General features: G+C 49.2%; 1 protein-coding gene across 1 annotated transcript in view; it reads right to left on the reverse strand.

Moving 5' to 3' along the window:
* The window catches only part of LOC142563863 (growth arrest-specific protein 2-like), a 245,389-nt gene that overhangs the window by 158,458 nt on the left and 61,795 nt on the right, over positions 1–25,136 (reverse strand). The window contains exons 2-3 of the mRNA XM_075674538.1: positions 8,644–9,092; positions 7,256–7,397 (exon numbers count right to left, since the gene is read on the reverse strand). Coding sequence (XP_075530653.1) covers positions 7,256–7,397; positions 8,644–8,844 — 343 coding nt within the window. The 5' untranslated portion in view covers positions 8,845–9,092. The remainder of the gene's footprint in view (positions 1–7,255; positions 7,398–8,643; positions 9,093–25,136) is intronic.

Here is a 25,136-nt window from a genome sequence, read left to right on the forward strand (position 1 = left end):
CGACTCGCCCAGCCACCCCGTATATGCTGGTGCACTTAACATCAGATACACTATACAATGAAGCGACTTGGCTTCTTTGCAGGGTTCAAAGTAGCCCTCGCCAAACAAGTGGCAGCCACTGGAGCCGTTTAAGTGAAGGAAACGCCGTTTGAAACAACACACGAACTTTACAAAATGGAACGAACTCCAGTTGTAACGAAATAATTAAGAACACTCAACAAATGTCTGATCTGCCAGTAACGGCCGCTGCACGGTGGCCGATCAACACTCACCCCGGCGCGGAGACCGCAGTGCGCACGCCTGCTTGACGCAATGCACGGAAAAGCAGCCTCCGCGCTGACCCTTCTTGGCGATGGATTATGAAGCCTGTAGGACACGCTTGCCACACGGTACGTAGCAAGTCACGTGATCCATCTGCTTTTCATCGTCATTGCACCATCGTCGCGTGGCGTTGGCCGCTGATCCGTCACTCAGACCCCCCCCCCATCGGGGCATTCCCACTACTTCTATGGCCTATGTGGCCCTGCTGAAAGTACAATGCTCTTCTCTAGCCTGTTGTTCAAAGGTTCAACTTAATATAATAATAATAATAATAATAATAATAATAATAATAATAATAATAATAATAATAATAATAATAATAATAAAGCCTCGACTACCAGGAAGTGGATCCATCGGGGCGGGCAAACGGAGGAAGGCGGCTCAAAAAATTGTCGAACATTTTTGCGTTGCGCAGAAAAAAAAAGAGAACGTATACCGACTGGAATACGAGGCGCCGACTCTTTGGTTTCCAGTGGAAAGGACCCGGCAGTTTAAGGTTTGGCTACTCAGCTCTAGCCTGAGTCCCCATCGGTTTTGGACGTCGTGCCTCCTTTGCCCCGGACACTGCGACCAGCGCGGAGCTAAGTACCATGAATGATACTTAGCTTCCCGCTTGGAATGCAGCGCCCCAGTGAACGCAGCTGTATTGCTCGCACACATTGCAGCAACGGCTGAGTTCCCTACCACTGTGCATTCAAGCCGGACAGAGTTTCTGACCTTGTGCCGTCACGCCAAGAGCTGTTGCACCGACCCTGTTCGCTACAGCTGACTTGCTTATTCGACGGAACAGAATGTTTATTCGGGCACAAAGAAGAATAGTCCCAATTCCAGACCTCACAAGATTTGTTGCTCGCGTACGTGACTGGGGTCACTCTCGGCTCAAACACCTAAACCGTGCAACACGGTTCCGCATAGCAAATAGTACCAACACCAACGTCTCTCCGGTTTGACGGCTGTAGATGACCCGAGACGACCGGCTATGCGTGCGAGACCGCGCTGACAAGGCGCTGCTGCACAGTACTGCTGAGAAGCGACGCTCCCCATCCTTTAGCGACACCACTCTTTCCCTAGTCGCTCTCTCTCTCTCTCTCTCTCTCTCTATCTCTATCTCTCTCTCTCTCTCTCTCTCATGCCCTTGCTCCCCTTTTCAGAGTCCGCGCAGACTCGCCGCGTCTGGGAACATCGCACGTTGCGATCTTCCGCGGGCGGCAACGCCTTCACCAACGACGCGCCAGCGGTCCTAACGCAAATTACTACGGCTACACACACGCACAAACGTCGTTGTCGGGCCGACCCCTCGCGCGTCGTATGCGAGATCGGCTTTCCGCGGTGCGACGGCGACACGGGAGACTGAATTCCGGGCAAGCACCCCTCCTCTCCCACTCATCAATAAGATATGGAGTGGGCGTGGTGGACGCGAGCTTACATGCACAGCACGCCGGATCGTTGCAGAAACGTTGTTTCGAGAGCCTTCTTTCTTTCTTTATGAAGATTAATGAGGATATGTACGAAGAGAGAACAGACAAGGTGTGACTAAGGCACGCAAAACGCGGGGCGAGAATGAAAAGAGGCAAGCGGACGCGCACTGTACCATTTTAAGCTTATTGGAAGAAGCAGCAGACCTGGTACCGAGAAAAAAGAAAGAAAAGAGGAAACGACGAAGTCTCGCGCAAGGAAAGCTCACATATGGCAAAAACAAAAGAAACATGTTTGGGGATCTTTCTTTCACTTCTTTTCCTTGTCATAAATTTGCAGTTTCACAGGCGTGCGCCTTAGTTGCATGGTTCATTGACTGATGTCTCACTTCACTTGTGAGACAGCATCCTTCCGTTTTTTTATTCCGTACCCTGTTTTACAATTGAAACAACCACATACCACTCAATATGCCGGTGTTCCCGGCACCTTAGCTTCGAGAATGAAGAACCGCGCCCACAGAGTGCGAAGTCGATCTCCGATAAAACACAACGAAACACCGAAGCCGATCGGTCAAGTTCTACGAAATATACTCAAACGCCTAGCCTGTATAATATCGTCAGTAATCCATCGCAATCACGCGAGCGAAGATAACGGCTTGGAAGGCTTATCGGCTCAACGCCGCCAGGCAGGGCGTATATATCGAGACGCTGAAGTCGGCATTGGCGAGTCACTGTAAACGGCTAGCACATTACGTTGAGCAGGAGAGAGGAAAAACAGAAAACGTATCACGTGATGTCCGCTCTCCTCCTCCGACTTCAACATAGACGAGCCCCCCCCTGAATGATTGACAGTCTATGCGCTGCTTTAAATAACGAAGAAATGGTCCACGATCTCGTTTTCTGTCGTCTGGCCTTGACCACAAAGTTTGCAAGGAAAAAGGAGCTCCTTGCGATTCTGAGTAGAGTTAGGTCAAACCGCTGTTCCTGCACATGCTACGGGAGCATTTACAAGAACACTAGGCCTAACGTGAACGCGCTGAAAAAAGAAAACGAAACAAGTCACAAACAAGACCGAATTCAGCGGCGCTGTATTCCTCTCCAAAGCGCCGAAAAGCAGAGAATCTTTTGCAATACTATATAGTCTTATCGCAAACTCGATAAGACTGTTTACGCCATTACAATACTAAACACGTGAAACATTCGTAATTAAAAAAAATTAAGTCCGTGGAAGCGAAGCTGCGAGCGATGTGCAACTAATCCGAACAAAATTGCAATTCCATGCACACACACACAAGCTTCAAACCACGTAGCTTTCCCTTCATCGACGCACAATGACGTCCACGGGAGCTTTGAAAGGCCAGAGCTGTCTGAGGGGACGCAGCCCACCCCACGTCTGGGAAGCCGTCCCACCAGCATGCTACCAGAGTGCGGCGCAGCAAAGACGCGTCCGGTTTGAGCCAGCCGAATAGGTTGGGGCTACACGCCTCTATGGCTTTCCCACAGTGTCCTCTATGATCCTTCACATCAGCCAGCTGGAGTCGCGTCATGGGGTACAAGAATCCCCGTGACACACCGTTACTTTACCGCTCCGTGTATACGTGGCAGACACGAACCCGTACTCTAGCGGCGTGCTGCACTCATATTGTTGAACCGAAGTATCGGCCGTCTCACTTCGCACTAGCGCGAGGCGACCAGCGCGTTAGGGGACAACCGCGACGCAGTCCAAGCCAAGACAGAGAGATGCACCAGTGAGAACACACTACGCAGCGACCGGCGAACGATGGCGAGCGGCTGAGTAGCGAAGCGAGCGAAAATAGAAACACCAACATCCCGTACACGCACACGCACCGCTACGGAGAGAGGAAAAGGCCTTGAGGGCAGTCGCCGTCGTCGGCTTATATCTATAGGAAGACGAGGGGATACGTACGCGTCCTTGCTCGCTACATCTCGCGAGCACGAGGCATTAACGACAGGCGCGATCAAGCGAGCGCTTGTTCGCGAGTCGCACCAGACAGGCGCATCCCGTTTTGTCCCGTCGACTGCGCCGCGGTCAATGTACGCTACAAACACGCACGCTCTAAGAATTAGTTACACGCAGAGACGTCTTACGCGACGTAGCCTACGCTACAAACACGCACGTTTTAAGAATTAGTTACGCGCAGTTACGCGATGTAGACGACGTACACTTGCGCGTAGTTGCGTTGGCACACTGAACCGCCGAAATTGAATTGTTGAGCCCGCTTGTTTCGAGTATTTCTGGTTTTTTTTGCAGAACAGAGCACGTCTGTGCACGTCCTTGCATGGCCTATTATTTGTGCCTTACCTGAGCCGAGTGCAGAACGTTGCTGTCTCCAGTGTTTTTCATGCTTCCAGTTTTGTGTCTACTTTGCCACGAGTAATAAGCGGGGAGACATAAACGCGCCATCGTCTCTTGTAGACGCCTATAATAAAAAGAAGCTGCGGATTCACGGGCAAAATGCGATTCAAACATTTGTTTTCTTCCCTATTTCATTAGACTTAACAGTGCTGATGCGGTCAAGTGCTGCGGCCGTGATCCGAATCGAACGCTTACACGAATATCAGTTTCACGAACGCTGATTGGCTACAGTGGGCATGAACGACCGTAGTTCCATGCAGACATCCCTCTGGAGGATATAAACCATGCTAAAGCTAAAGTATTAGAATACAGTTTTAGAATGCGGCCCTGGATTGTCCGCATTTTATGGCACATAATTGGCACACCGATCTGCGACTCGTGCAACTGCGAAGAGACGATCCAGCACGTACTGTGCTCTTTGTAATCTCCATGACAACGAACGCGACGCTCTTCGGAGGGTGTTAAACCGATTAGGTAACAGACCATTTACAGAGAGATTCTAGGACCATGGCCCCACGGGGCGCAGGCTTGCCACATCCCGCTCCCTTCTTTTCTTCCCCTAAACCCCTTCCCCTGTGTAGGGTAGCAAACCAGATGCGCGTACGGTCGACCTCTCTCCTTCCCTTCCTTCCTTGTGCTTCTCCTCCTCCGCCTGGCACATAAACGGACGAAACTGTCAGAGACCGGCTGAACGTCTTCAAGCGTGAGACACAGGGGCCGTGTGTTAACAGTCAGCGCTTGCGTTATGATCACACATATGTTCTTGTTTTTTTGCACTGTTTTCAACATTGCTTGCGCAGCTTGCTGCGCGACCTGCCAAGTTCCACAAGCAGACAGCGCAGTCTCGCTTGATGCCAGGAGGCAAACACGCGTCATGTGAAGCCGAAAGCAGTCATTCGTCGGAAAATCAGCTTCTCAGAATTCCTGCATATGAATTGGCGGCTATTTCGAAATTGGTACGGCTGTCACGAGGAATCTTGCGGGGTTGTGCATGTCGAAACGAAGCCAAAAAAGAAATGAAAGGTGATATTTTCCTCTATCAAAAGTAAACATTTTAAGCGTGCAAATGATGTCTGTGCGTATAGCAGCAGACGAGTGTTGTAAAAACATTCACCAAAGTTACAACCGTGGGCAAACTTTCCCCACAGATTATGACCTTTTTCTTGTTTACTTAAGTCTACCGCCTAGAGGTGCACTTATTTCATTGATTTTGTCGTCCTTTATTGTATTCTATGTTTTCCCACAGCTTGGTCGATGGCGCAGGGACTACAGTAAATACTAAATAAATATCATCATCATCACAGCCTGGCTACGCCCACTGCAGGGCAAAGGCCTCTCCCATACATCAACGACCCCGGTCATGCACTCATTGTTGCCATGTTGTGCCTGCAAACTTTCTAAATAAACAAATAACGCTAAATAAACCTAGTAATGTAAATAACACTAATAAACCACGGTCCTCCTGCACGCGATGCGGATGCTCCACCTCTACGCCATCGCTGCAACTTTTTCGAGACCGAGGACATTTGCACAAATTGCACAACCATCCCAGACAATCGCCTGCAACGCAAAACAGCTTCTTCAAACTTTTACTGCCACGCAATCGCAACGACGCCCTTCCCACGGTGTTTGTTCCTCGGCAGCGATGACGAGAGACGTGGGAGCGTTTGAGGAGCCGCCTCTCGAAACGCACCGAAAGCAGAACACACAGACGCGCCGACGCGCGTTCCTTCCTCCAACTCCTCCTCTCCCGTCGCTGCCGTAGTTACGCGACATCGCATGCAATGCGCGGGAATAGGCGTGGAAGACACCCTCATAAGCTCGGCTCGACGGTTCCCACCGAGGCGACGACGACGAAGCCAGGTTGCACACGCACGCGACGCAGAGGCGACACGCGCGCGCGTACCAGTTTCGAAACGACGAACTCGGCGTCGCAATCAACGGTCTGTGAACCGGGGCACGCCGAGCAGCAGCACGTAGCCAGTTGGGCCGCGTTACCGAACCGCTGGCGACGCAAAAAAAAAAAACAAAGAAATGTGGCAATGGAGTTCGAAAGGAGGTGCTTCAGGCGCGAAGGGGAGCGCTTCTGATACCGAATACAGCGATCTCAAAAGTTTGTTGTTTCACTAAGCCAGCGCCGCAGCGTGTGCTGGAGCTTGCTCACCACTATACAGCTACAGTCCTACGCGTACTCGCGCACAATGGTGTATTTTTTCAGAGACCTACAAATTCTGTTTTATTTTTGTAGCAACGGAAAATTACCGACGATCAGTGGCGTTCCCGGGCACTTGAGACAAAGCACGCTCGAGGTGCGCCACGGGGACATCGAAGATGGTATAAAAGAATAAGGAGGCAAAGTTGGGGACTGGGCCGAGGGAACATCGGGTCGAGTTGGGTCAGTTCCCCTAGCTACGTTTGCGCGAACACGACTAAGTCGGGTCGAGTTGGCTTGTCGGACTAAAAATCGGTCGTCGAATTGATCCAAACGAAGCCCCTGGTTGACGCACTCTTATCGCTCGACAAAATGCACGTAAACGCAGTCCAGTCGGTCTAGGTCAGCTCGAGGCCCGATTCGACCGACTCGCATCCAGTTGCGTGTTAACAAACCCACTCGCAAAGCAGGGACGCCTAGATACGCCAGGTCAGGCCCGGGGTATTAAAGTAATTTTATAGCAACGTTGTACGGACTCGGTACCGACTTGAAGCATCGACTTCTTTCCGAGATAACAAGAAAGCCGAAGACCTCTGACCTTTACCACAGCAGCACAAAGCGATGACTGCTGATAGCCGAACAGTGCAAAAGCGTTTCACTGCAGCATCCACAAAACTTGCACGTGGAACTCAGCGCACGTTCTCGATAGCGCAGCCGACGTGCCTCACGGACGCAGCGTGGATCAACCGCGTCACAAACTCTCGGGTGGACGAGCTCGTGCTTTGACGCCTTGTTGAAGGAATCGAAGACCAACCGGCGCCACGCATGCGGGTCCGAGCCCGTCGCATATCGAGCCGGTGGTGTGAATAAAGTTAGCCTGTAGAGAAACGGCTGTAGTGGACGTCACCGCTTGCGACAAGGAGTATCCAGCCAGGGGGGGCACGCGAAGCCAACGTCGTGCGCGGAAGGCAAGTACAGCCCGGCACTCACCGAGCGACTTGTTGAGCCAGTCCGCGAGGTCTTCCTTGAGGGGGATGAGGTGCTCCTCCTGCCGCTTGGTGACCCGCAGGTAGAACTCGTCCACGTCCCGGGCCCGGTGCGCGGCCGTCGCACTGTTGCAGCGGGGCTTCACCTGTGAGAAAAAAAATCACGTCAATGCGAGATCTGTCTCCCCTTCCTACCTATCCCGTCTGCTGTGCGTAGTTTATATTGAAAGTACACGAGCTTTCACGCATTTCTATCCTTTCGGACTGAGGAAGCTTAGGGATAGGAACAAGCACAGAATGAAGCTAACAGCGCCAGCGTTCACGTAAGCATGCATGCCATCCGTGTCCCCATGGGGAAAAGAAACAGTTTCATGGGAAGTTTGGGGTGCTTGTGCGACGGTGCGGGAAGAACTGCTTTCTCGGAAGGCGCTGTGGTCGCGATGGTTTTGTACATGTTTTGCTTGCACTTACGACTTTTGTTTCTCTCTTACTTCTGCTATTTTTTTTTTAGATTTCTTTATCTTTTTGCATTTTCTTGCTGTCCCTCACCGTCTCTTCTTTTTGTTTGCTTCAAGCGCTGGTTTCCTTATCCGAACTTCTTGCTCTACTTCGCTCAGGTAACCTGTAAATATCACCAGATTTTCACCATTAGCCTTAGTTGGAGATTACCATTTTAGCATGCGTCTCTCTCGTCCTTTCGTTCCTATACATCCTTGCACAGAATGGAACATCCGAGGCATATCCGCCACCCTTCTGATATTGATGCTCTTACAGATCGCAAAAAAAAAAAACAAAAAAAAAAGATAGCTCGTGCGCGGTCATTCAACCAGCCATGCGGCCGTGACCAGAGAACCGACGCACCTTTCAGCCCGTGAAACGTGGATTGCCTCACCAGCTTACGCTAGCACGGAGCAAGAGTCACGGAATGAAACAAAGAAAGCCTGCGAAAAGAATGCGCAGAGTGCCTCCAGAGCAAAGCTCGCAGGTTGATTTGGTTAGCACACTATCGTAGATTACTCCAAGCATTACCCAGTAGATTACCGAAGTGCAGGTTAGGCCTACGTAGGCATATATCGAACACTAACCTCGAAGATGAGGCGTCGTCTACAACCACTTCTCTACTACACGTAGACAACGATCGCTCCACCGCCATAACGATCGCTATACGGTTTCGAGCCCACGTAAGCCGCGGCATCTCATGAGCGCTGGAAACAGCGCCAGCGTGCGGCGTCCTCTCACGCCTCGACTGAAACGTCTACATGAAACCTTCATACAGACCTCCTTTGTGAAGGCAGACTTCTCACTACGGGTGTAATATTATATATATATATATATATATATATATATATATATATATATATATATATATTTACTGCAGGCGTACGCACGCACCGTTTCCGCGACGTGCCTGTCCTCCCTGGTGAGGTCGAGGCAGAAGTCGCCGCTGACCCTGCGCCAGGGGGGATAGCCTCCGCCGGAGACCCCGTGGCCGGTCCTGACGCTGCCGGCGCTGCGCACGCCGTTCCTGGCCGCGGAAGCAGCGCCGCCGGTGGTCGCGTACGCCGTCCTCACCATCGGCCCGCCGCTGGACATTGGCGATCCCGCTCGGCCGCAGTGGACGGCACTCGACAGAGGCGGTGGTGGTGGTGACGTCACAAGTCAAGCTTCCGCGCCCCGCCCCCTTTACGTGGTTTCCAGTTGGCACACGCGCACTGCTGGCCTCCGCCTATTGGTCCGGGCTTCAGTCATGGTCTTCGCTCCTCTGGCGTCGTACGCTGATAAGAGATGAGTGCACTTGCTTGAGGGGGTGCAGTTACGCCTGCCTCTCACTGTCGTCTCGCCTGCGAAGGATCAGAGATAGAGAGAAAGAAAGCAACATTAATCGAGCAGTTTCTTTTTTTGCTAGAATGACCTCAAAATGGAAAACGAAGCGCACGTACACCACGCTGATTTGCTAATGTAAGTAACAAAATAAGTAATAATAATATAAGTAGTAAATCCATAAGATATTCAAGAATGCTCCACACACGCACTGAGTATAGTGCTCCTCCAAAAGCTGCATATAAGCAAAAGTGTTATCGCACACCGGAGTAATCTCTGAAGTAGAAATAATGACCAGCATTAAAACAGCTTAGATTGATGAGGTGTTCTTTGAAAACCATATTTTGATACATTTGAAGTATTTTTTTAATTAGTACAATTTTGTTGCTGCCAAAAATGAAGGTCAAGCTTCCCATTCCAATTTCGCCACAAATCCTGAGCGTCTGGACGTCAGCGTCACGCAAATGATTTGAAAGTATAGTTTCGTATATTGAACAATTTGGCATAAGAAAGAATATGGAAATTTGCAATAAGTAGAGTATTTAGTTGACTAGAGTGCATAGCGCATCATCTTCAACTAAAACAATTAACTAAACCTGAGTAGACGCTATCGAAATCCAGAAAATTTGGGCCAGCTGGTGCAAGGTTTTCACTGCACCGTTGCCACGGGTCTCTCGCCTCGCGCCTCTTCAATCTGAATTACAATTAAAATCTGGGATGTTACGTGCCAAAAAGACAATCTGATTATGAGGCACGCAGTAGTGTGTGTGTGTGTGTGTGTGTGTGTGTGTGTGTGTGTGTGTGTGTGTGTGTGTGTGTGTGTGTGTGTGTGTGTGTGTGTGTGTGTGTGTGTGCGCGCGTGCGTGCGTGCGTGCGTGCGTGCGTGCGTGCGTGCGTGCGTGCGTGCGTGCGTGCGTGTGTGCGTGCGTGCGTGCGTGCGTGTGTGTGTGTGTGTGTGTGTGTGCGTGCGTGCGTGCGTGCGTGCGTGCGTGCGTGTGTGCGTGTGTGTGCGTGCGTGTGTGTGTGTGTGGGAGGGGGGGTGCTTCGAATGAATTTTAACCACCCAAGGTTCTTAAACGTGCAATTAAATATAAGTACACAAGCGTTTTTCCATTTCGGCAAAATCGAAATGCGGCCGCCACAATGGGGATCGGGCCGGCCATCTTGAACTCAGCGGCGCTAAATATTAAACGGAACATGGCATCGTGCCGATTCTTTCTTAGCAAGTAACCTCCTACAGTAAGAGCCGTTCTTGCTATTGCAGAAGCGCAATTTATTAACAAACCTTCAATATTATTTGTCTTTAGTCTGCACTTCAAGGGCAACTCCGGCTATTCTCCAACGTCCACTGACCTTCTTAAAAACTTTGAATATAAGCTCTCTTTTGCAATGTGGTTATCTGTCAAACGATATGGCTGCAAGTCATTCAGTTTTACTGAAAATTAAAGAATGCCTGCGTGTTCCCGACTCACGAACACGAATGTATGACATTTCACTGGCCACTCTGCGTTTGTGACGTCGGAGACTACGCCGCCACTTCGCCCACAAACGACGAAGCTGGCTTCTCTTTCTACGAGACGAGGACTGATAATCATCGTTTTGACAGACGTGATAACCCGTGCTCCTCGTCGTCTAGCAGCAGCAGAATGCGTTGAGCATGGGGCATGTCAGCTGCCTAGGGCGGCGGCAGCTGGTCAAAAGCTAACGGCGATCCTTCAGCGATCATACTGTCGTTGAAGTAATCGCTGAAATCGCGGCTGGCTAGTTTGAAAGAGCTAGAAAACCTCCCCGTGCAGGAAGAAGACATCCTTAGTTTCGCTTTTTTTGGCTTTAGCAACCAGGTGTGCTGTGTGTGTGCTTGGCATGCCTTCTGCGTTTTTACATGACGGTAATGTAGGATCTGACGTCATCAACTCATCGTGACGTCACATGAAGCAACAATTCGTTTCGGTTTCGGTACCTCGTTTATTGGTTATCTGAAATGAATGATGACTTTCTAAGCAAATTGAAGCATCTTACCGGTGACAGGACTGTACATCCCACTTCAAAATGACCATCTCCTAATCTGGTTTGAAAAACGCAGGAGTTGCCCTTCGGTCCCGTAGAGCAGCGCGCGAACACTGTATCGTTTCGTTTTTTCTTTTATTTCGTCGCACACCGCTAACGGCTAACATAACATCCAAATCCGAGAAAGTACAACCTGGTGCTTCAACTTTTTCAGCCTCAGGTAACAGACAATACCCCGCAAATGTCTAGTTACCCACCGCTACAGGGCACCCAACAAGAGAGAGAAAGAAATTAATAAAGAAAGAAAGAAAGATCATGACGATGACGATTTATTGGCATCCCCTCTGAAACGGGCGGTAACAAATAGTCACCTAGCCTGCTTGATCTAATCACGTACGCTATGCATGCTTTTTATTCCAGCATTTTTGTATACATCTCCTTAATCCTTTCTTTTTCCTGCTCAGAAGCTTCTCTGTGTAACTTGTACCGCCACCTATGCCTGTAACAGGTACGGTCGTATCCGTCTCTTTGCTGCTTTTTCTTTCCCCCAATGCTCCAAATATCTTGCTTATCTTGACAGCTGAGTGGTTCATGCCTCCGTCCACTTTAAACCCAGGCACTTCTGGAACGCGTGCGTTACGTACGAGTCTATTTTTGCATCTCATTAGGATGCGTTGAGTGGTCTTCGCTGCAGCATACACATGCCTCAGCTTGTTGCGAGTATTTGCTCCGGCATATTTTTTTTTTTTGCCCTTGGGCAATCAACTCCAGCCTCACATAGCAAGGCACTCAATAGCAGGGCGTGAGTAAATTAAAAGGCAAAGCAATCCGCAGCGCCTCTCCGTGGCGAAAGTGAAGAATACAGTAATGTCAGTTGTACGAACGTCGGTTTGAGGAATATTTCAGAATAACGAACTTTAAGAAAAAACTGCCCGGCGGTTTTCCTATGCATTCTATGCAAAAATATTTCAGTTAAACGAATTTCTGAATAGCGAATACCTCAGTTGAACGAAATTGATCAGTGGAGCCGGGCTCATCTTTAAGATGAGTCCAACGAAGCTTTGCGCTTTGCAGCGCTGGTGTAGCCGATGCTCACCGGACCCAAATCGCATCTCCAACGGTCAAGTAGTAACACCGGCTACGATTAGAAACTGCTGGCATAAATCCTGCCTTTGCCCCCTGCGCGGTGAAAGCGAGCAAGAGGAACAGCGCAATGGGGTAATCGACCCAGGGACGTAGACAGTGGTTTGCCACCAGCTGGATATTGACAAGCGATACTTCGTTTGAAGACCATGTGCAGTGTGACAGTGAGCTCGTTACATGTGCCGAACTATGAGATCTGGAAATTGTTTCCAGCGTTCGTCCCAAAGAAGAAGATTCGTGCGACGAGGAATATGCAATGTCAGAGGCAAATCCTGCAATTCTAGCCGACGCTGTAGGATGCCTTGGAAACTTGAGAGACTGTGTCTCATCAACAAGCTGTGCCAGAGGAAGTGCACAATAACATAGACTCTCTGGAGCGCTTTGTTACTTCTTGCACTTCAAGAGCACGAGAGCAAATGAAAGTTATATATATTACAAAAGGAGATAGGCAGTAACGTAACTGTTACGCACTTCGTAGATACTGATTTACATAACTCAATAAATTGCATTTCACGCTCTTAACTCGATGGCTGCTGTGCCCTACGCTGTTTCGTATTCTAGTGAACATTCAGTTTAGCGAACTTTCATTTAAGTGAACTATTTCCTCGGGTTCCTCGAAGTTCACCCAAGCGAGAGTTCACTGTACAACGCGATCTCCTCATGGCAAGAGAGCGACGGCAACAGAAAAACCATATATTTACACTTGACGGGGCCGCTTTCTCGCTCGATCGAAGGCGCGAAAGACGTCGGCTCAGCTTGGGACGAACACGCCAGAACGGGGAAAAACAATCGGCCGTCGATCAGCGAAGCAAACAGCCAACGCTGCTGCCGGAGCCACGCTCTCCGCCACCGCTAAACGCCCACGCACAGAAAGGGGGGGGGGGGGGGAGGGGAGGCTGGCATCGCGCGGCGCGAAAGGAGTAAATCACACATCCTGCGAGCCACTCCTTGGAGTCTGGACGCCGCCGTATTACTCGCGTTTGACGCGACCCCGATTCCCTTGGCTTGGTGCGCGGGGCCCTGTTTGAAGGCAAAAGCGCGTGAGTCGGGCAAAGAAATGCGTGGTCTACCGTCCCGGAGCAACAGATGGGAGCGCTCGCCGAGGGGGCTCTCCCAAAGCGTACGCGAGCGTTTTCGCATTCTCCAACCGGAATGCGGCTGCCGAGGGTGGGGACGGAACCGACGACTTCGTGATTAGCGGCGAAATGCCATATGGTCAATTAGACATTGCAGCGCGGAAGTGATTAGAGAAAAAGTTAAAGAAAGAAGCAACGGCCGATATATAGACAGGTGTGTGAGAACGATTCATTCTGAAAACAATATCAATGCATTGGCTTTATTTGAGCTCGTTGCTGTTCTGCGCCGTCGGAACCATCCGCAGTGGTGGGCCGATCATCCTGTGACCCGACGGAAGCAGAGGGGTCGCTTTCCGAATCGGTTCATACTACCGAGTAATATGTCACAAAGGTGGAAAAAAAGAAAAAGCCAGCTACTTATCGAAATTCCACGATTAGATGCTCAAGGTAGCCCATTCGTCTGTGACGATACAACGTTCTATACGTGAAATAAGCTTCAATTTTTTTCCCCGTACGGTAACTGCGAGAATACAAATTCACGACTTCCTCCAGTACGGAGGCGGTGCAACTATTCTTCGGGCCAGAGTATCCGCACGTGTGTTCCGCTTGCGTCCGACTTTCTATCCGGGATGACTACCGGGAGGACTGAAGGGAATGCGCACCATAATGTACAGAGGGTCTCACGACGATGTGTGTAGTTCCAAGTGTATTTAATTTGGCAGTTTCCTTGGCCTCTTCGCCGATACGTACGACGCCGTTTCATTCGGCTATTCCTGCCGCTTTCAACAGAAAAGATGATCTCGAAGTAAGCGGCACCGCAAAGGGGGAAAAACAAAATGTGGGTTACGACTTCCGTCATTCCTCTAGTACGATTAAAATCGGGATGCGCACGAAGTTGCCCACCACGACATCGGGCTGCAAACACACGCGTAATTTCGATTCGCCGCACGGAGCACCGTACCTTAGGGTTACCAGACTCATAATTTCAATTTTCGGAACCACGTCAGGTCCGCTCGAAGCCCCGAAAACAAGGAACGCCGGGCGAGTCAAACGCCACTCCTTAACGCGGAGGTAAGATGCTATCGCATCTACGATGGCTTCGTTGCAGTAAGCCTCCCTCCAATGGACGCACCCCACGGGGGGTCCCGTTCCAGCCCACCTCTCTCGAATGGGATTAAGGGAAGCAAACACGTAGAAATGAGCGACCGTGAAAGAACGCCGCCGTCGAAATTAGCGCACGGGAACCTACAACGCAACGAGTAGACAAAGACGACCTGAAATCTTTCACTGTATTTTTTTTTTCTCTGTCGTTGTGCGGCAAGATGGGAAGTGGGATAAAAGGACGAGCAGCGCCGCCCGCTCCTACATTATCAGTCCATACAATTGCGCACGAAACGCTTCGCGAGATTAGGGCGGGCGGAGCCCCAGCTCCGACACGCCCAAACCAAGATCGCATCTGCGAGACGACTCTATAGAGGTGTCGAAACAAGCGAGCGACCTGTGTACACACGGAGCTTACGCGAACTCGGTTACCACGGCCGCGCTAACACAAAAAAGACACGCAAAAAACGCGATAAGACGCAAAGATAACATTGAGGAGTTCTTAATGAATACAAAAAATAAATATAAAAAATAAACGCAGCTCGACAGCTATTGTGCGATACAGTCAAACGCTGAGGCCTCTTGACGGGCGAAACCATGGGCCGCGCCCATTTGCCGGCGTGGCTGGCAACGTGGCTTAAAGGTTTGCACGGCGAATGCTGTAGCGCAGCGTACGAAAAACATAGCAATGATAGTTTTAGCCTAATTAAGCTCTACCTCTAAGCATCTCCGTGCAAGAACGAGAGCCCTGCAAGTTGCATGCAAGAAGTTAAACCCGTACTTCCGTTACTCCTTTGCAGGCAGACATTTGGTATTTCGCCTACTGAGGAAAGAAAAAAGTTTTTTCTCGCCACGTATATAGAGGTTAAGTGCATGCGACAATCTATCCGCACTTCGGCAACACAACCTTAACTGGAGCTTGAAATCCCTTTACAAGAAACCACCACGCACTCAAAACTACCTAGCCACGAATGAAATTTTTATAAGGAGATTACGTTGGCGACGTGCCGAATTTACCTAGTTCGGAGACACTTAGGCACCGTAGTTCATTGCTGTTAGTGTCACGCTGAAATTCGCCTACACATCACGCCCCTATATGCCGCAGTACTGATTTAAAGAAGTGTGTTAAATCATTTCTCAAGCACTCTAGAGTTAACGATCGAATAAAACTACCACACGCATTGTACACCAACGACCATTGAGCAAGATGATATCGACAGTAGCTGGGAATTCAGCCGCAGCTGTAACGTGCAATAACCACTGATCGTTTGTTCGGTGTTGGTCCGACAGAAAGAACAAATGACGAATATATGAGGGCGCGGTGAACACAAGGGCCCTGTTTATCGCATAGTGCTTTCTGCCACGATCATGATTTTGCTTCTCTTTTTATTCGAAAAGCATGGAAAGTTGGATGGAAACTATAAATAGGTTTACGTATTACTCCGCGTATTACCAGTTTCGAATGAGCCTAGGTAAATGAAAGGAGGGGTTTACTGCTTCGCGGACGCTACTCATCAGACGAATATGATTCGCGCTTCTATGTTGCGCCTGCGCCCAAGAAAAGATCTCAAGGCAACCAGCCCGGCTTCTTGCACTTCTGAACCGCAACTCAGTTGCTTGCAGCCCAAGTACAGGTACTTTCCGGCTGTGTTGAACCGCTGGACGCGCTAAAACGACGACGCTTTTCGAAAATCGCCGAGACAACCCACAACAAGTGGTCACGCTCATCTACACACACGCGTCACAAATATGCAACACACGTAACAGGCGACAAATCCGAACCGCAGCTCACCTCGACATGCAACACGATGCGCGGTCGTCGCAACATCGACACGCAAGGCAACGAACTCGACGCCAGCGCTCCGGGAAGCAGCTGGCGCTCGGCCGGACAGGGACGTCGCGGGCGGCGTCTCAGGCGGCTGACGTTCGGTCGACCTCCATGGTTAACGGCGCGGCGTGGTGTAACGAGCGTGAGGCGCTTATCAAGTCAAACGTAAACCAAGCCTGACGGACAGCCGTCAAGCTCCGGCGGTTTCGAACTACCATCACCACACCCCGAACTCCCATTGCTGCACTTGGGAGGCCCAAACCTGCAGCTTCGCGGGACATTAATTCCTGGGGAAACGTGGAACTCGTCAAGAAAAAAAAAAAAAAGGTGGTACGTGGGAACCGCGCGACACCAATTTTGCCATTCCCTCGGCTCGGAACTCGAGGGGAGTAAAAAAAAAAAAAAAAAAAAAAAAAAGCAGCGCCAGGTCAAGACGGAAGAAGCCAAAGAAAGACATCTTTTCCCAATGGCTCAGTCCGAAGTTCAATGCCCCCCTCTGAGAAAAGCTCATTCAGGAGTTTTAAACGCCTGCCTATCGTAAACATGCATTCGCAGCAGCCCGCTCCCATTTGTCCGTAGCACTGATGTTCGTAAATATTAACTGTGCCGTTCTGCCTACCGTCCGCAAATCTTGTCAGTAACGCCTCCCACCTCGTCACCGACATGAGTGGGAGGCCATGCAAACTGGTATGACACGGGGAGCAGCACTTATACCACCATCCTGAAAGAAAAGTACAGGAAATATTGCGGCGCCTATCTTCGGCAAACAAAGAAGGAGGAGGAGGAAGCAGGAACAGACGTAAAGACAGGGAGGTCAGACAGTTCTCAGACCATCTGGCTACCCTGTGCTGGGGGGAAAGGGGTACTGGGAACAAAACATGTTAGAAAATAGATGTTACAAAAAAAAAAAAGCAAAGAGGGAACAAACAGAAGGAGAGGAATAGGAAAGGAAGATATGGCACTGCTTAATATGTGTCGCTAAAACCACTTCTCCGCAAGACGTACAACAACGCTTTCAAAGCCTTTTGTGCTCTGGAAGGTTTCGGCCAATGTCCCACGGACCCTTTCCTCCGACAAAGCGCCTTCGTCAAGTCTATCTAGCACTCTTGAAAGTTCTTACCTGGGAGCAGTGATGCGAGGACACTCACAGAGAAGGTGAGAAGAAGGCTGTCGGCCATTCCGATCCGACACGAGTACGCATTCGTGAAGGCCACGCCAAGCCACGAGGGGCACAGAAGCGTCTCCTCAACTCTATATAGTTCTGGCGAAAGGCGGAGCCGTAGTTTCGGATCCAAGTTGCGAAGACGAGCGTTGCTAAATTCCGTCGAGTTCCACTGTGCAAGTGGAAATTCGCGCGCGAGCGAACTAAGCCCCGTAGCATGCGTCTGCTCTGGATAACGGTGTGGCTACACATTGGAGGCCGCCATCATGAGTAGATCGGGCGGCGTCATCTGAGGAGTCGTTTCCGTAGATACCGCAATGGCGAGGTATCCTCGGCAAACAAACTTTTTCAAAGGTGCTAGGGGGTGAGTTATAGACACTCAGAAACACTTTAAGGGTGTCAATTAACTTTTACAGTGTGATGGCAGCTGGGTAGGCATTTACTTGCATCGCGTCGACATTTACATGCCGTAACGTCCCTGCCACATGGAGCGCTTTTTCACGCGTCAGACGGGCGTCAAACGCTGAAAAACGTTGAGCTGTGCTGCCGGGAGCGACGCACAATGACGAATTGGTGGTTTGAAAGGTTACGCGTAGAAAATCCTATACACAAGGAAACTACACAAATTCCGTCCCTTTTGTGTACTGTGTATTGTATAACCCAAACCTCTCGACATACGAATTCCTACCGACTCGCTCCCGTTGTTTTGTTTTCTAAATTCCGTGTGGTCCACCTGCATCGCTCGTGGCGCCAGCAACACCGCGCCACGCGACAGGGGCGACGCGGCACCGGCGCGACGCTCGAAAGGAGCCCGATGTGGCCGAAGGTTTCAACTGTAACTGCAGCAGAGAGGGGAAAGAAGGCTTGCTGCGTCGTGAAAACGTTCTTTTCTACACGCCGTTAAACGAAGTCAGCAAGTAGCTTTATCCGCGTGCCCCAGAAATACCGTCGATCAAAGTGCACGCGCGCATAACCCAAGCACGCTTTGGCAGCGTATTCCGTTCGCTAAAGTTGTCTGCGCTTTCCACGGAGCCCGCTACTGAAGAAGGAACATTGAATTGTTAGTTTCCTTCCGAGAACACCACAAGGACCACTCGACAGTGCGATTCTGAGCCGAGCACTTTTTTAATACTCGGTGACGACAATAACTTATTGGCATCCCCTTTGAAAAAGTGCGGTGAGAAACAGTCACCTAGCCTGCTTGATCTGATGACATAGGCTGTACATGTTTTTCACTCTAGCATTTTGGTGTACATTTCCATATTTTCTTTTTCTTCCTCAATACTTCTCTATTTTTTATTGCTACCTACGCCTGTAATGGATCCGGTTCTATCAATCTCTTCCCTGTTATTTTTTTTTTCACCAATGCCGTTAACGTAGCTTCCTTATCTCGACCGCTGATCGGTTAATGCTTCAGTCCACTTTAAATTCAAGCGCTTCCGGAAGTTGTACGTTACTCCCGGGTCTCACTGGGTCAAACCCATCGCATTCCATTAGGATGTGCTCAGTGGTCTCCGAAGTTTTCATGCAGCACACACAAGCCTCACCTTCTTGCGAATATTTGCTCCGGTATGCGTTTGTCCTTAAGCAACCGGCTCGAATCTCAAATAGCGAGGCGCTGCCCTTTGTGTTACCGAACAGATATTCCTAATTTCTGTGTTACCATTCTTGTAAACCTCCATGGTATTACAGTCCCTCTGTTTACCACGCGCCTCAGGTGTGTATATGCCAGAGCAACGGCTCGAGCTCAAGCTGCGACGAGAACCTGCCATTCTCAAAGCAGAGGCAGCGAAGAAAACTGCAGCGGCCATTCACTGGCCCCATTTCGGCTCCCAAAACACGCGCAGAGCCATTGCGTACAGGCATGAGAGCTAGCCTTCCTTACGCGCAAAGGCAGGGAGACGCCGTGCGGCTTCAAACAGCGCCATCTTCCCACGCCTTTGGTCGATCATTAGGCCTAGAATGCGGTGAGCAGAGAGCGAGCCTGTGCAGGGTAGGACGAAAAGAGAACGGTGGGGCTTATAACTACGCTCCTAATTACGGACGAGCATTAACAGCTGGGAACAACATCTAGTACGACGATCATCAACCCGTGTTTTCAGGCGCTCTCGGTTGACTGTGCAAGCATGGATCAGAGAGTCCCTTGCACGTGTACGCTTCACACTCTCAACCAGAAAAAAGAAAGTACGCATTTGGGGAAACGACAGTGATTTATGAAGTGAATCCGCAGAATACTTCCGCAAAACGTATACTGCCGGTTCAATCCTCAGTAGGACGCCATACGGTTAACCTGAGTTTCCGAGAGAAAACGGAAGGTGATAACTTTCAACGTACTAAAGTTTACAACCTTCAATATACGATCCTGAAGGGAAAAAAAAACAATACAGAGACACAGAGAAGGAAAATAATGGAATGTTCAAGGTCGTCCGCGCTTATATTCTCATCAGACCAGAATACAGCCAAATGACATATTCGGTTTTCAAGAATTCTCTCCTTCCCGACTGGTTGTCTTGGAAACGGAAAAACTGATCTCTTTAATATACCACCGTAAGATGGGGAAGGCTGCACCCTCACATCGGCAGAGACATTAGGCCTCTCCTCACATCCGTGACAGAGAAAAGCAGGTTTTTGTTTGCTCAAACAAATACATGAAGCTGCAACATTGTGTGCGAGGTTGGAACTTTGATGCTACACCATGGGTCTTCGCCGCTGCTCTTCCTCATAAATGAAGACACAACGGTGTAGATCGAATAAGTGTAAACTTTAACGAGCGCTAAAAAGAGCAACATATTAAATGCAAACGATCTAACGTACCCCTTTTGATACGGCGATTTGGATACCTCAAAAATAATTATTAAGGCGCGGGAAACAGCGCAACGCTCACAGTGGCACTCTAAGCATGTTGGAGTTGATTTTCAGTTTCTGACAGTTCAGGAAATGAATTACTAATGAAGTAATATACTAATTACGCAATACATAAAATAACATGCACGAATGTACTCATGACCAGAAGGAAAGGTTAAAAGTATAAACGTTGATAATCTTCGCCGACGGTGAGTGGCATTTACGTTATGTGGGGTTAAACCACTGCCACGCAATTCCGCATGCATCCGACTCTCTCTCTCTCTCTCTCTCTCTCTCTCTCTCTCTAATATATATATATATATATATATATATATATATATATATATATATATATATATATATATATGTGTGTGTGTGTGTGTGTGTGTGTGTGTGCGTGTGTGTGTGTGTGTTTATGTATGTATGTATGTATGTATGTATGTATGTATGTATGTATGTATGTATGTATGTATGTATGTATGTATGTATGTATGTATGTATGTATGTATGTATGCATGTATGTATGTATGTATTTGAGGCAACGTGCACTACAACACAGAAGGAGTGTCGGGACAAGAATATCCAGATATTTGGTGCGGCTTGGAGAACACTGCACCGAACTGCCGAAGCAAAAATATGTGGAGCGGAGTGCAACGTTCGCCTTCTACGGCATCGGCTCTCCCTTTTGAATTGCACGTACGGGCAGATGAATGGCGAGCTCGCGAGATGAGAAGCACGCGCGTGCCGAAAACAATGTATTATATATGCCCTCCGAAGAGCTCAATTAAGCGGGGATTTCTCTTCTTTGCGAGGCGCTGAAGCGTGACCAGCGTGCGTCCGAGTCCAGCGATGCGCGACCGCGGCGTAGCAAGATGAATGCGCGCGCATAAATTCGCTGAAGCTGCAGCGCGTGCGCATACGCTCGGGCAGCGGCGTAATGGGCGATTGCGGGATTGCGATCCTGTATGGGACGCAAGAAAACACTTGCACCTCGCGTAATGAGCTCGCCGATGAAATCTGTCGGGAAAGATTCACAAGGCCCCCGTGGCTTTACGTGTTTATTTTCTCCATTACTGTTAACCACTCTCCTCACATCTCCTTCTCCGGCTTCGGCTCTTGACTGGCATTCTGGTCGGCCCGATTGGCCCTGACGTAAAACAATGAACATAACGAAACAGAGATCTGGGAGTAGCATGAGACAATTCCTTTCGCACATATATATAGATTGTGCCAAATATAGAACAATGCCCTCGAGGTAATGTACAATCAAGAATATGTACACCCGTGAGCAAAAGTGCACGGACCACAGCGTCACCGAAAAAACTGAATTTCTCCGTAATTAACATGCGTAAATGGAAACTGATGACTGCAGTAGAAAATTCGTAATGGCAACTTTGGACTGCAGTCTTTCATTTCAAGTTTCATTAACTTACAGAGCAGAAAACGAGTTTTATTACGCAATCCCTGGTCCGCATACTTTTGCTCACGGCTGCACACCACTGCAAATAATTCCATAGGAGCAAGAAGGCGCGTCTCGGACTGCGTTTCTTTTTTTTTTTCAGCTGCACTCATATGCACAAAGTATTAACGTACACGTACCTTGCCAAATGACGTTACAATTGATAACTTTAGTGCGCTTGTTAGGATTGCAGAATTGAAGCCCGCCAGAGCTCAATGTCCATCCCCACTTAACAGGGATCACGGGCAGGAACTCCGCGGGGCTATAAGCAGTCTAGATTATAATGGAGCTCAAACTTGGTATTGCAATGTAGACTTTAAAGTTCCCTGCAGCTCTGTCCAGCCTTTTGAAAGTGAGGCTTTCAGGAAAACTATACGAACCGAGAAGCCAGAGCAGTCCGCAAGATCCTATACGAAGCAGTTTCCCAACGACGCCATGACCAGGAACGGGGACACGGTGTTAAGAGGAAGCTTTAGCTCGGGCAAAACTCCGACGCGGCCTATTCAAATACATGTAAAAACGCAAAAACGTTTTTCTGAGATAACCCCTGGACCGATCTTAATGAAATTTGTTGCATTTGAGAGAAAAAGTTAAATTCTAGTGACTGTTGGAAGCGGAATTTTGATTTAGGGCTTGAATTTTGTTAAAAGGATTTTCAAAAATTCAGGCGTTCGAAAAAAATAGAAGCACGAAGTTTAGAAACTAATAGCGCTGCATCAAAAAGAGATATTGCGTTTCTGTAAACGGTATCCATTAGACCATTCAAAGCGGACAAATTTTATATGTCAGTTTACATCTTACGTGAATTTGTTACGTTGTTTACGAGGGTTCTGCAAAAGTTGTAATTACACATTACGCCATTTTCTGAGGTTCATGTGTAACATATCAATTTTGTCCGCTTTAGATATGATATCAGGCACAATTCACAGAATTGCGATATCATTTTTTCTTGCTGAGTTACGGAGTTGTAAACTTGATAGTTTCGTTTTCTGAAAATTAGCGATTTTTGCCAAGTTTTTATAAAAAATTGACGACATAAATCTAAAATTAGAAACCAACAGTCACTAGATTTTAAGTTTTTATTTTAAATGCAGCAAACCCTGTCAAATTTGGTGCAATGGTTGCCGAGAAAAACAAATTCTCCTTTTACATGTATTTAGATAGGAGCACCCGAGCTAAAGCTTCCTCTTAAGAATTTAAGGCGCTCTACGTGCGAAGAACGAGCGGCGCAGTCTCAAACGAGCGTTTACGAACGCCTGGCGTTGTCTGCAGCCCATGTTCTCGGCTTTAGCTCACCGAAGATGTTTCCTTAATCCAACCAGGAAGGAGACCGTCGCTAGGACAGCGTGAAACAAGATGCGCTCAAGAAGAACTCCGGCAATATTTGGCACCGCAAGCGACTCGAAGTAGCAACATCCCCGTGCATTCGTGGGCTCCAAGATGGTACAGGCTACACTGTGGGAGCGCGCATGCTGTGGCTACGGTGGATCAGTCCATCGCGATCACCGAGGAGACGATGTATTGCAATGTTCCAAAGGAAAACATGTCGCCACGGCACCAGCCCCGTATGGCACGTTATGAAAAGTGCGAATTTCTACACTGTCCAGACAACCTGAGCTGCTAACGTTAGTAAACGATAAGACCCGCACCAGTTTCGACGTAACGAATACATTGTCGCACATTATAAATCTATCGATCTTAGCAGCATTTACGGCGCGCGAGAGAGAAGCCGCCTATATGCCGGCCAGCAAGCGTGCGCCTTCTAAACGAACTAAAATTTAGTCTAATTGGTACAAATTTATAGTAGCCTTTTGGCCGCCAAACAGAACAAACACACAGAAAGAAATAGCGGAGGGGGGGGGGGGGCTGAAATGGAGAAGACACTTTGCCGATAACTGTGCGAAGCTGTGCCCGCTTCCCATTGTTTGTCAATGCAGATATATTGTTGCGGCATATACGAAATAAGGGCCCTAAGAAGTTGTGGCAGTTTACCATATATCACCAAAAACTCGGACAACCGTGTTTCAGTTAATCGTCAGTTGCTTTGCCCGCTAAGCAGACGGACCTTTCGGAAGGCACGTGATTAGCGTTGCTCTCTGCGCCCCTGCAGCCATTGCTTGCCTGGACTTTCGAGCATGCGCGATGGCTCGTTTGAGCTATTTATTTGCGTCGCGAAGTCTTCCAGTTGCGAGCAGCACCACCGTTACCCGTCCCCTTCCCTGGTGCGCTCTCTTTCGCACCCATTAAACCACGGCGCACCTCTCAGCGCCGCCATGAGAACTGGAACGGAGTTTACTACGGCGGCGGCGCTCGGGTTAGCCCCGTTAACCGCGAAGCGGCGAGTTGGAAGCCTGCTCATGCCATACGGACTACTCCTCCTGCAAGAAGTGCCGAGCGGAGGAGCGGGCTTTCTTAAAAGCGAGAAGCAAATCGTATCGCCCAAATCGATTGTCAGGACCGCGCTCCCGCTGGAGTGGCAGGAGTACGGGGCGATTATTCGAAACCACGCTGGAACCTGAGACGCATTCAAGGCTGGGCGACGCGTGTTCAGCGCCCAGCCAGTAAACGCGGGAGACGAGGGTGCGCCCTGAAGAGCGCAACCGCGAAAAGCGATTACCGGGAGCTGTTAAGCCTTCAGTGAGCTATTTAGGACTTCATTGTGGGGATCACGAAGGCTTGGCTTTCTTAATAAGCCTGCGTCGAGCGAAAATAATAACAATGATAATAAACAAATACATGGAAACCTGTCCAACTGAACAGGCAGCACTTGTAGGCCACTGCCCCCATTTAAGTTCCGAGATCAAGTCACCGCTCTCGGAGCGAGTGAGTGATGGCGACTGCGACGAATTCGCAAGACTCATCCGTACACCGTCACGTTCGATTTGGCATCGCAGTATGATCTAACAGGGAAATTCGAGCTGGTAAACGCCTGCACAAATGTTTCCAATGAACTGTGCACCTGTCGTTCACTCGGGAACGTGTGAGGACGTACGTTTCATCGCTGAAATGTTCGCCGCCCCGTCGCCCGCCTTTTTGAAATCGAAGCAGACGCATGACATAAGAGGAAATCCCTCAAGAGCAGATCCGTCTCACCTGCGTTTACGTGGCACACACTGCCAGTTCTAAATGGCTGAGCCCCGAGATCTCATAAAGGATCTGTGCACACACACACACACACACACACACACACACACACACACACACACACACACACACACACACACACACACACAAACACACACACACACAAACACAAACACAAACACACACACACACACACACACACACACACACACACACACAAAAGTAAATCAATAAAACATGCATTTCTCTCAGCGCTCTTTCAGATCACGAGCTGAGAGCGCCAAAAGAAACCGCAGCATGCACCTTGACATAGGAGCTGGCAAAGCTACCATTCTGACTGCCGTGATGCTATCTGACAGC

Source organism: Dermacentor variabilis, chromosome 11 (genome assembly GCF_050947875.1).
Source record: "Dermacentor variabilis isolate Ectoservices chromosome 11, ASM5094787v1, whole genome shotgun sequence".
In the NCBI taxonomy this organism is placed as follows: Eukaryota; Metazoa; Arthropoda; class Arachnida; order Ixodida; family Ixodidae; genus Dermacentor; species Dermacentor variabilis.